Source organism: Zea mays, chromosome 1, assembly GCF_902167145.1.
Source record: "Zea mays cultivar B73 chromosome 1, Zm-B73-REFERENCE-NAM-5.0, whole genome shotgun sequence".
NCBI classification, from domain to species: Eukaryota; Viridiplantae; Streptophyta; class Magnoliopsida; order Poales; family Poaceae; genus Zea; species Zea mays.
Window position 1 is genome coordinate 72,087,872 of NC_050096.1, and position 11,036 is coordinate 72,098,907.

The following is an 11,036-nucleotide window of genomic DNA, read 5'->3' on the forward strand; positions in this document are numbered from 1 at the left end:
AATCTTGAAAATGCTTCTCACAATCTTATTCATTTACCTTTGACTATATTGCAAAATGACTTTGAAAAGGATTTACAAAAGAATTTGCAAAAACAAAACAAGTGGTGCAAGCGTGGTCCAAAATGTCAAAAATCAAAGAAACAATCCATGCATATCTTATAAGTATTTATATTGGCTCAATTCCAAGTAACCTTTGCACTTACATTATGCAAACTAGTTCAATTATGCACTTCCTCATTTGCTTTGGTTTGTGTTGGCATCAATCACCAAAAAGGGGGAGATTGAAAGGGAATTAGGCTTACACTTATTTCCTAAATGATTTTGGTGGTTGAATTGCCCAACACAAATAATTGGACTAACTAGTTTGCTCTAGTGTATAAGTTATACAGGTGCCAAAGGTTCACACTTAGCCGATAAAAAAAGACCAAGAAATGGGTTCAACCAAAAGAGCAAGGGACAACCGAAGGCTGCCCTGGTCTGGCGCACCGGACTGTCCGGTGCACCAGGGGACTCTAAGCCAAACTTCGCACCTTCGGGAATTTTCAGAGGCGCTTCGCTATAATTCACCGGACTGTCCGGTGCTCCAGAGGAGAGCGACTCTGAACTCGCCAGCTTCGGGAATCCGCTCCGCTATAATTCACCGGACATGTCCGGTGCACACCGGACTATCCGGTGAGCCAGCGGAGCAACGACTACTTCGCGCCAACGGTCGTCTGCAACGCATTAAATGCGCGCCAGCGCGCGCAGAAGTCAGAGCACGCGCGGGTGGCAGACCGGACAGTCTACAGGACTTGTCCGGTGCACCACCGGACAGCCAGGCGGGCCCACAAGACAGAGCTCCAACGGTCGGAACCCAACGGCCTGGTGACGTGGCTGGCGCACCGGACAGTGTCCGGTGGCGCACCGGACTGTCCGGTGCGCCATGCGACAGCAGCCTCCACCAAACGACTAGTTTGGTGGTTGGGGCTATAAATACCCCCAACCACCCCACATTCAAGTCATCCAAGTTTTCCAACTTCCAACCACTTACAAGAGCTCTAGCATTCAATTCTAGACACACCCAAGTGATCAAATTCTCTCCCAATTCCATAAAAGCTTTAGTGTTAAGTGAGAGAGATTTGTTGTGTTCTTTTGAGCTCTTGCGCTTGGATTGCTTTCTTTCTCATTTTTTCTTGAGATCAAACTCACTTGTAATTGAGGCAAGAGACACCAATCGTGTGGTGATCCTTGTGGGAACTTTGTGTTCCAAGTGATTGAGAAGAAAAGCTCACTCGGTCCGAGGGACCGTTTGAGAGAGGGAAAGGGTTGAAAGAGACCCGGTCTTTGTGACCACCTCAACGGGAGTAGGTTTGCAAGAACCGAACCTCGGTAAAACAAATCCGCGTGTCACACTCTTTATTCGCTTGCGATTTGTTTTCCGCCCTCTCTCTCGGACTCGTTTCTATTTCTAACGCTAACCCGGCTTGTAGTTGTGATTAATTTTGTAAATTTCAGTTTCGCCCTATTCACCCCCCCTCTAGGCGACTTTCACCCGGCATCGCCCTCTCCGGGATCCGCATCCCCACCAGGATACAGGGCGACGAGGAGCGCAACGGCGGCAGCGGCAACGGTGACATGCCACCACCATCTGTGTCTATAACTTCTCGCCAATGATAGCAGCAGTTTAGCATGCACAACACAGATTATTACTCCAATCACCACCAACCACCATGAGCATTGAGGAGTACACCGTGTATCGGTACAATCACCGTTGTTTCTTTTACTAAGTGGCTGATGCAATTTTGTTATCCCCATCCAGGCAGTTAATTTGTTGCTTCTTCTTCCTACGACAATGGATGGCGGCAACAAGGAGGAGCAAGGTTGGGAGCTAACCATTCTTTTGTGATTTTGTCTGGTCTCTCGGTCGGTCGATCTGACGGTTTTCTAGATCTCTTGCTGCTGGTGTCACCGACTCAATGGTTTTTGCGTCAAGAACTCACTCAGATCTTCTTCTTGGTACCGGCCTGTGAGAATGCAACACATTGGCTTGGTCGACATGATGGCTCCGTCCATTTCCTGCACTTGTTCTGTTGGTGATGATTTAATATGCTTGGTCCTAGGCTCGTTCAGGAGCTAACCACGTGATTGGTTGCGCCGCCAGCCACGCCCAGGCGCACCGCGTACAGTTGACCATGCAAAATTTGTGATTGGTTGGCCGTAGAGGATGACGACAACATGCTCCCACGCGTACCACATAACCTTTTTTAGCTCTCTCGTCTGTATGCGCGGAGATACAGCTCCGCCGCGTTTCCAGCAACCCAGGCTGACGTGAGACAGACGCTCCACACTCAGGAAACCAATCACATGGTAAGCAACAGTGAAAGTAGATGTTGCTATTGTTAACCTGACAATAAAGCGGATGGGGACATGAGTCTTCCATCCTTTTGTTTTCTTTGCTGCGATTGCATCACCACAAAGTGTAGGATTTATGGGTGTTTGAATGCATTAGAACTAATAGTTAGGTGCTAAAATTAACTGAGACATCCAAACAGTCTAGTTAATAGTTCAGCTATTAGTTACTTTTAGTAAATTAGACACTAGTTAGCTAACTAATTCAATTAGCAATTTTTAGTCAACTAACTATTAGCTTTAATGCATTCAAACACTCCTTAGTACATACACACTTGAAGCCTGCAACATAGTGTTGCTGTTATGTTTGAAAAACTGTTGGAGGGTAATCCACCCCTAACAAGTTTTAGTGTACCTCCAATAATCAGCTTCTAAGGGAAAGTTTTTTTTTCATCCTTTTGAAGTTGCTCTAGAGATTAGAGACTAGAAAAGAGAGAGTTTTTCGGCCCAACCAAGTGTATTGCAATATACATTTGGGCCTTGACGTCTGGGCTCACGGCCCAATCATCATTACACTTTCCCATCGAAGTCTGATTATCGTATTCGCACGCCATCGTCATCCTAGGGCCAAGGAAACGCCACCGCTCCAGTCATATCCCCGCCGCCCGCGCCGCCGAAGGCCGAACCCTCGTCGCCTCCCCTGCCCACGCCCGCCGCCTCCAGCAGGACCACACCGCCGGATTCGACTTTTTTGTCCTCGCCCTCTCCCCCTCCTCTCGTCTCCTTTGATGGCGTCGAGGGGAGGCTCCTCCGGCTTTATCGGTGAGCCCTAGCCTTTTTCTGATTGCGTGCTAATTTGTTGAATCCTCTTTCTCGAACTAATAGCGTTCGGAACCTAACCCTACGTCCTGCGAGGGATGGATGGATACTCCTATCCATCTGTTTTGCATTGTTGGCTTGTGGACCCTGTTGATATAAGAAACCCCATTCTGATTCGGTTCTCCTGCTTGTGCATTCGCCCGACACTGTCCGGTGGCATAATTAACCTAAAGTATCATTCACTACTATTAATATATTATCACCTTATTCTGAATTTTCAGCCCGACCTGCAACTCCATGCCCTGTGTTACCCCCCGCCACTAGAGTTGGGAATGGGAATTGTTAATGCCAGGGCCTAGATATTTAATGTATGCATTGGAGCATTGGTCTTTATGGCATATATGTTTTCTTTTGTTTTATGACTATGAGCACATTCAGTTTTTTTTAATGAAGTGCTAACTATTGTTAAATGCCCCCCTGCAGAGTATTTTCATAACAGCACAAAGCGTCATGGCAGCAATAGAGAGGTATGTGTTATTTCCCTTGTTGCTATAGATGGCCAAACGGGCCGGCACGGCCCGACCCGGCACGGCCCGTCGCTGGCACGGCCCGCTAGGCCCGGCTACGAAACGTGCCGTGCCAAGATGGGCCGGCGTGCCGCTGCCGCGGCCCAGGCACGGCCCGTGAGCCTGTTAGTCGTGCCGGGCCGGCCCGGTGGCACTATGGCCCATCTGAGTATATTGTAGAATTTAGCAAAAAATGTGTAGTTGTGGGGGCTTGAACCCACAACCTAGTGCATAAGAGGCTTAAACGCATCCATCTAACCAGTGCAGCTGCAGTTTTATTGTGTTATATGTTGAATTCTTATACTTAATATATGTAAACTATTATTTATAAAATAAAAAATGTAACCGTGTCGTGCCCGTGGCAGCACTACGGGTCGAGATAGTGGCCCAGGCACGGCACTATAGCCGTGCCGTGCCAGGCACTGGCACTATACTAACCGGACCGGGTCGTGCCTGGACCGTGCTTTTTCGTGCCGTGCCTGGGCTGGCCCATCGTGTTAGTGCCAAATGGTCATCTAGTTGTTACTGCTGTTCTGTTGGACATTTGTTTTTTTATTGTCATCCGTATATGAGTTGTAACTACTGTTACCATGTCTCATCTCACCCTTAGTTTGTTCTGCCATTGCAGAACACAAGTCAGCAAGGCATGAATGCTATCAGGGTGCAAAAAGAAATGAAAAAAGAATGGGCAAGACCTGGAAGAGTTTTCAATAGAAATATTACTAGAGGAGGCTACTCTCGAAGTTCATTGCCTGGTAAACCTTCATATACAACATGCTACAAAATAAAATGGCATGTTTTAGTGTCATAAATAAGTATATTTTCTGCAGTTAGCGAAAGAGCCTCTAGCTGAGTTGGTTAGGTGGTCAGTGATCTAAATAGCACTCCTCATGTCCTGATTTCGAATCCTAGTGGGAGCGAATTTCAGGCCGAGGTTTAAAAAGTCACTCACTGGTTCTCTTGGTTGTGTGCAAACGAGATGGACTGACCTATGAGGGACGGATCCTCGTGTAGGGGTTGGGAGTGCTCAAAGCACGAGTAAAGATCCAGCCTATAGGGGGTGGGCCCTCATGCTGCACGGGGGTCTAGCTTTCGTAACCTTTCTCGGTTAGGGCTCCGATTGAGCTTCTTCTTAATATAATACCGTGGCGGCGGTCTTTCCCCTACCGGCCGAGTTTTTTTATATTTTCTGCAGTTCTTTTGGATGCATTATGTGAAAATTTTGACGTAGCTAGAAGATTGCCTTACTTTTTTTTATGTACAGTATGCACCATAGTTTGTATTTGTATTGATGTTTTCTAGGCTGTGTAAATCCAAGATCATGCTGATATTTTCTCAGACATGAATGGTACCATCTTAGGCCATTCTCGTCAATGCTCTAGCTCCCACTTCCACATCAGATCTAAGTTTGTATGTCAAATATAGTGGTTTGAGCCTTTAAAGTCAAAGTCTACAAAGTAAAAACAAGATGACTCATCCAAACAGCCGAACCCATAAGTGTAACTCCCGAGCTCTCCACAAATATTGGAGCTGGAGTTGTGCCAAACAGTGTCTTTGCACAATACCTGATAAGGCTGTAATATATTTTTAATTATAGCCATCGCTGGCCATACTAATCCTTCAGTTCATGTTTTTAATGCTGATTGTTCTGAGATTAATTTTATAGATATTTTTTATGTGATCCTGTGGCATGCATGATGACTTTTTGGTTGTAAAACAGATGCCGATAATGTGTAGCACGTTTCTACATAAAACCAGTTTTTTTGGATTTGCTCAGTTTTATTGTTGCATATGAGTCGTTTTCAATCTAGCAACCAATTTGCTTCTGATTTTAGCCTTCTAGCCACCGCTCATGTTTTCTTAAAACACATTAAACATATGGAACATTATTTACTTAGATAAAATACTGACATATGTGGATACTATGGCAAGATGGAAGCTCTTAGGCTATCTCCAGCAGATCTCATATCTCATCCCCTATTTCAAACTTCACTCTGCAAACAGTGTCATCTATAGACTATAGTTCCGCGTCATCTATTTTACACTTCCCGTTGGAGACAGTCTTAGCCTTTTGTACTTGCATGCCATTCTTGCAACATCTACTACATTTTTACAGTGGTGTTATGGCTATATATTCTGAGACAACTGTAGATGCTTCATTCTTATGTTGTATAAAAGCAACTAGCACTTAAAACATGGAAAAAGGGCAGACCCAGTGCTGGAGGCTCCCACATGAGTGGGTTTTAGGGAAGGGATAAATCGAGACGAGCCTTTCCCGCAAATGCGGAGAAGTTGTTTAGAACCCACGACCTGATGACTCAGTGAAACATTTCTCACCATTACACCAGACCTGCCCTTCATGTTTAAAACATGGAAGTACAAAAATTATTATGATTCGTCACTTGTATTTATGTGTTAATCCAGCATTTTGCAATAAGCTTCTTTTAACCTTTGAACATCGGACACTTTCAGGAGTCACACAGGAATTTCGTGTTGTCAAAGATAACAGAATTAAACTGAAAGAAGTTAGTGAGACTTTGCCAGAAGCATCTCAGAACGGCGATTCTAGCAATGAATGTGCTTTTTCAAATGTTAGAGATAAATGGTAGAGTATACCAGTTGTCCCTCCTATGGCTCTTTGTATTCTACTTTCCATCTATAAAATGGAACATTGTGACAGTGATCACAATTAGAAAACATTGTGTTATTTCAAGATAATTGCATAACACAAAACTAGGGATATTAAGTGTGGATTCTTAATCTTACGCACTTTTTTCTGTCAGTGTTATTGTAAATTTATATGCTGGTATATGGTAACACCCCCCCCCCCCCCCCCCCAAAAAAAAAAAAAACTAAACACTTATTCCTCATTTGTTCATGTTTTTAGTGGTTTTATCAACATATTTGTATTAACTGTTCGTGTTGCTTTAGTATTTGCTTAGTAGCATTATTGACTTCTCTGCTTTATGATCTGATAGCTGCTTTATTTCTTTGCTGCATCATTTTACCAGTACCACATCTGTTCATTATGTCGTTATCCTGTTTCTGAAGCTCAACCAAAAAGCTTGCTGCCCAACACCACTTGGTTACTTGCAATGTTAATGGGCATGGAGCGGCCCATGCTGACAATGGTATCAAAATTGCGGCTCAAGCCCATGACAAGGAAGTCAAGCCTTCTATTGTCCGAAAAATGGAACAATATGAAGGGACACAAGCATCATTGGTTGGATCTCATGCAGTTCTTGGAAAGGGCAACCAGAACACGGTGGACACTGCAGCATCAGGGAAAAATAATTTTGGTGGCGAACTTTGCTGTTCTTCATCAGATCCAATCCATGTGCCCTCTCCTGGTTCTAAATCAGCTGGAACTTTTGGAGCCATAAAGCGTGAAGTTGGAGTAGTTGGTGCTAGGCAAAGGCCAGCTGATAGTGCAGCAATATACACATCTACTTCTAATGGCTTAGTCAAAGTGGTATCAGCACCAAAGGGTAATAATCCTTCAAAAGAACAACAATCTGGACTCTCTAGTGTCTCCCTGAGAAATATCTGTTTTAATTTGCCTGTACCTTTTGAGCAATAAGCAATCTCATCATGTTATTAATAAAAAAGGTTAGCATTTCCACGGGAACATCATCCGTTGGCAAATCTTGATAAACAAAACAAGTAGCTTGCTCATGATGTCTATATCTGATTTTTTGTCAGTTATTTTTCCCCATAAGAGTAAGACACCATGAACGAACATGCATGTTTAGATTATGCTTCTATGCAAAAGATCACTAGTAATTTATTTTATAAGGCATTCACCATTCATTATACCCATATTTTATCTTTGCTTTTGTGCCATTATCCTAAGTTATTTGGAAGCTAGATGCTATCAGTGTAACACTGAAAGGGATAACATTGTAGATTTATTGAAGTTTTGACCAGCCTTTAAATCAGAAAAATGTTTAACTGTCATCAAGGAACCATGTGGAATCATTTTAACATGTACTTCTGGAGGGATAGGTTGTGCCTTTTCCATCTTTATTATTGGTTTACCTTGGTCTAGCTAAGTGATGTTTAGAAATACTACTCACTTGTATGCAGTTAGCCCACATTTGGAATGGAAGCCCAAATCAGTAAGCCCCAGCACTGCTGCACCTCCTGGTGCTCCATCACCTGTTGATGATGGAAGTAAAACAGAAGTGTCTGCTTTGTCTAAGAAGCTTTCACATGCTAATGTATCACATGAACATGTCATTATACCGGAGCACATCAGGATACCAGATTCTGAAAGAACTCATTTCATCTTCGGTTCTTTTGAATCTGAAATTTATCCAAAGGCTTCTTTAGCAGCCTATTATGATGCTGTGGCTAAAGAAGACTTGAATGATCACTCTCCATCAAGGTCAGAAGCATTTTCGACTAATATTTTGTAGTATGTACCCTTTGATCAAGATGCAATTGTACCAGCTCCAGTATTTCCATATGACAACTTTTCTTGATTGACTATTTAAAACTATTTCATCTTCAAATTGAGACTTTTGTTTGTTTGTTGCTTTCTTGCCTACTAGCGTGGCAGCATTGGGTTTCACATCAACTGATGGGACTCTTAATGATAGGATGGATAATGTTGGTTCCTGCAGTCCACTTCCACAGTCAGAGCCTGCTGTTTCAGTTTCTGAACATGAGCAGTCATTGACGGAGTGTGTGGATGTTCGGAGCCCTGGTGTTGTCGGTGGAACAAATGAGACGATTTCAAGCAAGGTAACACATTCTCAACCTCGACTCCAGCATCAGGAAGCTGCACAGAATTTTAAGGTAACTTACTTGAAAACATATAACAATATTTTATATGCTTTCTGTGTACTAATTTATATACTTCTGTTTTTTTCCTGACACTTACACTTTATGATATACCAGGCATATGAGCCAGATTCTGGTTATGGGATGTCATTTATTACTAAAGTTGATGGTGAAGCAGCCCAAGGTATAGCTTATTCATCTGAGGTATGATCAATATTCTGTTTCCTGGTTGATATGTTTAGAAACAGTAAATTTTCTGGACCGTTTGTTTGTCATCTTTGCAAGCGTGGGAGTTTTATGGTTGAATTTGACTGTCTTTTTTCTTCTTTCTTTTGCACCCATGGGATGTTCCTTTTGTAGGTTTGTAGTTGTGATTAATAAAATTTGCATTGTTTGGCATTATGAACATTTATTCGAAAACCTGCTTATGAGAACCTATGCATCTAGTTGTGTCAGGGACCTGCACTCTAATTAGTACATATTTGGACCTGCAGTAACTCTTATGAACATCAAGTGCACCTATACAACTAAGTTTTTGCATTGAAGTGCTAGATGGTATTTACTATTTAGTTGCCTTGTGATTAATAAAATTTGCATTGTTTGGCATTATGAACTTTTATTCGAAAACCTGCTTATGAGACCCTATGCATCTAGTTGTGTCAGGGACCTGCACTCTAATTAGTACATATTTGGACCTGCAGTAACTCTTATGAACATCAAGTGCACCTATACAACTAAGTTTTTGCATTGAAATGCTAGATGGTATTTAGTTGCCTTATTTCCCTTACATACACTCTAGGCTAGTATATCTTCAGAGTTCAGAGGCTGTATGATGCATGGATGTTGGCTCTTAACATGCATGAGCATTAGTCATGCTAGTATCTGGATCCTGTTGCTAGTGCTTATCTATTGCCCCAGACATATGTTCATTGGCAAGGCTTTATGACAACTTATGTGAGATTATGTTGGCAGGCTATGGTTTTACATTCTGTAAATGGCTATCAGTTACCTGCATCTACAGCAACTCAACAACCAGTGCCCCAGATGTTTTCTCAACAATTCCAAGCACCTCAGTATCCAAACTTTTTGCCATATCGGCATGTTTTCTCACCACAGTTTGGGTCTCTAATGGTTGTTCCAAACTATTCAAGCAACCATGCATTTCCTCAGTTGCCACATGCCAGCAGCTATCTGGTAATGCCAAATGGAGCCTCACAACTAGCTGCCAATGGCATGAAATATGGATCAAACCATCAGTATAAGCAAGTATTTCAAGGAGCCCCTGCTGGATATGGCTACGGAAATCATAATGGTTACCCTAACGGTGTTATTGGCGGCACAGGTGCTATTGAGGATATGAATATGAGTAAATATAAGGACAACTGCCTCTATGCACCCAATCCACAGGTAGTGAGAACTCTTTTCTGGACCATTAACTATTTCTATTTTTTGGTTACTGTTGTAATCTATAAGCATGACTATAGCCTTTTATTTTCCGTGATTGTCAGGTGGAAACAGCAGATGTATGGATTCAAAGTCAGAAAGAGAGTCCCAATATGCCATCTGCACCGTTCTACAATATGGTGGGACAACCAGTGTCTCCACATGCAGCATACTTACCACCACAAAGTGGCCACACTGCCTTCAGTCCCGCCCCTTCCCATCCTGGTCACTTGCAGTACCCGGGCTTTGTGCATGCACTGCAGCCAACATCCATGACCATGGTGCAGAACCCGCAGACCATGATACATCAGCCGGCTGCACCGCCATTGGCAGGAAATCTAGGCCTGGACATGTCGGCCATGGTTCCTGGAAATCAAGTAGGAGCGTTTCAACATAACCAGCTTGCCCATCTTGGCTGGACCACACAATCCTTTTGAGATTTTGGTGTGCTTCTATGGCTGGATAAGTGAAATTTCGGTTCCGTGTGGATAGAACCTAATTGAAGTGATATGCTGTAATATGCAGGATAGGCCTGATGAATACCAGGTTTTTCTTTGTTTTAATTATAAAAGGGGAACCGTTTTTTCGTGCCGTTGTGATTTGCAAGAACGTGTTTAATGTTCACTTCCAGTTTTTGTTCCAAAATTTTGTTGTAAGTGCTAGTTTGGAAACTCAAATTCTCTTTCGGGATTAGAATGACCCTACAATCTCCAATCCCCACCCGCCACCCCCATAGTGTGTCCGTCACGTTCCTTCCCCCTTCCCATCACGCTCTCTCTTGGCACGCGAATCGTGCTCCCTCTCGATGCCACATCCTAGCTTGCCTTGACTGGCGCCCTTCCTGCACCATGACGTGGCCACACCTGTCACCTTCCCTCTCGAATGCTCCTAGCTTGTGTCGTGGCCTTGCACTGCACCATGGCCCTGTGTCGCCCCGGCCTATGCTGTGCCCCTAGCTCGTGTCGTGGCCTTGCACTGCACCATAGCCCTGCGTTGCCCCGGCCTATGCTGCCCCTGCCTCGCTTTGATGATCGCTTTGATGATCGCGACATCCTTCCTCACACTCGTGCCGACCAACTCCTCTGCCCCATCGAC

General features: G+C 43.6%; 1 protein-coding gene across 2 annotated transcripts; it reads left to right on the forward strand.

The window, feature by feature from the left end:
• Nucleotides 1-2,929: 2,929 nt before the first annotated feature.
• On the forward strand, nucleotides 2,930-10,640 carry LOC100277755 (uncharacterized). 2 transcript variants are annotated; one of them, NM_001412143.1, is made up of 10 exons: nucleotides 2,930-3,150; nucleotides 3,631-3,674; nucleotides 4,342-4,468; nucleotides 6,186-6,318; nucleotides 6,765-7,201; nucleotides 7,800-8,100; nucleotides 8,267-8,513; nucleotides 8,616-8,702; nucleotides 9,471-9,905; nucleotides 10,007-10,640. In NM_001412143.1, the coding sequence occupies exons 1-10, from the start codon at nucleotides 3,117-3,119 to the stop codon at nucleotides 10,376-10,378; spliced, it is 2,217 nt and encodes a 738-aa protein (NP_001399072.1). In that variant the 5' UTR covers nucleotides 2,930-3,116; the 3' UTR covers nucleotides 10,379-10,640. The 2 variants fall into 2 exon arrangements, with proteins under 2 accessions (NP_001399072.1, NP_001399073.1); NM_001412144.1 differs by having other exon boundaries at nucleotides 8,315-8,513.
• Nucleotides 10,641-11,036: the final 396 nt, after the last annotated feature.

What these genes read in the sequence shown, in the direction of transcription:
- LOC100277755 (NM_001412143.1), top strand. Translation starts at nt 3,117, where the DNA reads ATGGCGTCGAGGGGAGGCTCCTCCGGCTTTATCG. An exon ending in AGGCTCCTCCGGCTTTATCG is followed by an intron (nt 3,151 to 3,630) that starts GTGAGCCCTAGC and finishes GCCCCCCTGCAG; the next exon opens with AGTATTTTCATAACAGCACA. An exon ending in AGTGGTATCAGCACCAAAGG is followed by an intron (nt 7,202 to 7,799) that starts GTAATAATCCTT and finishes ACTTGTATGCAG; the next exon opens with TTAGCCCACATTTGGAATGG.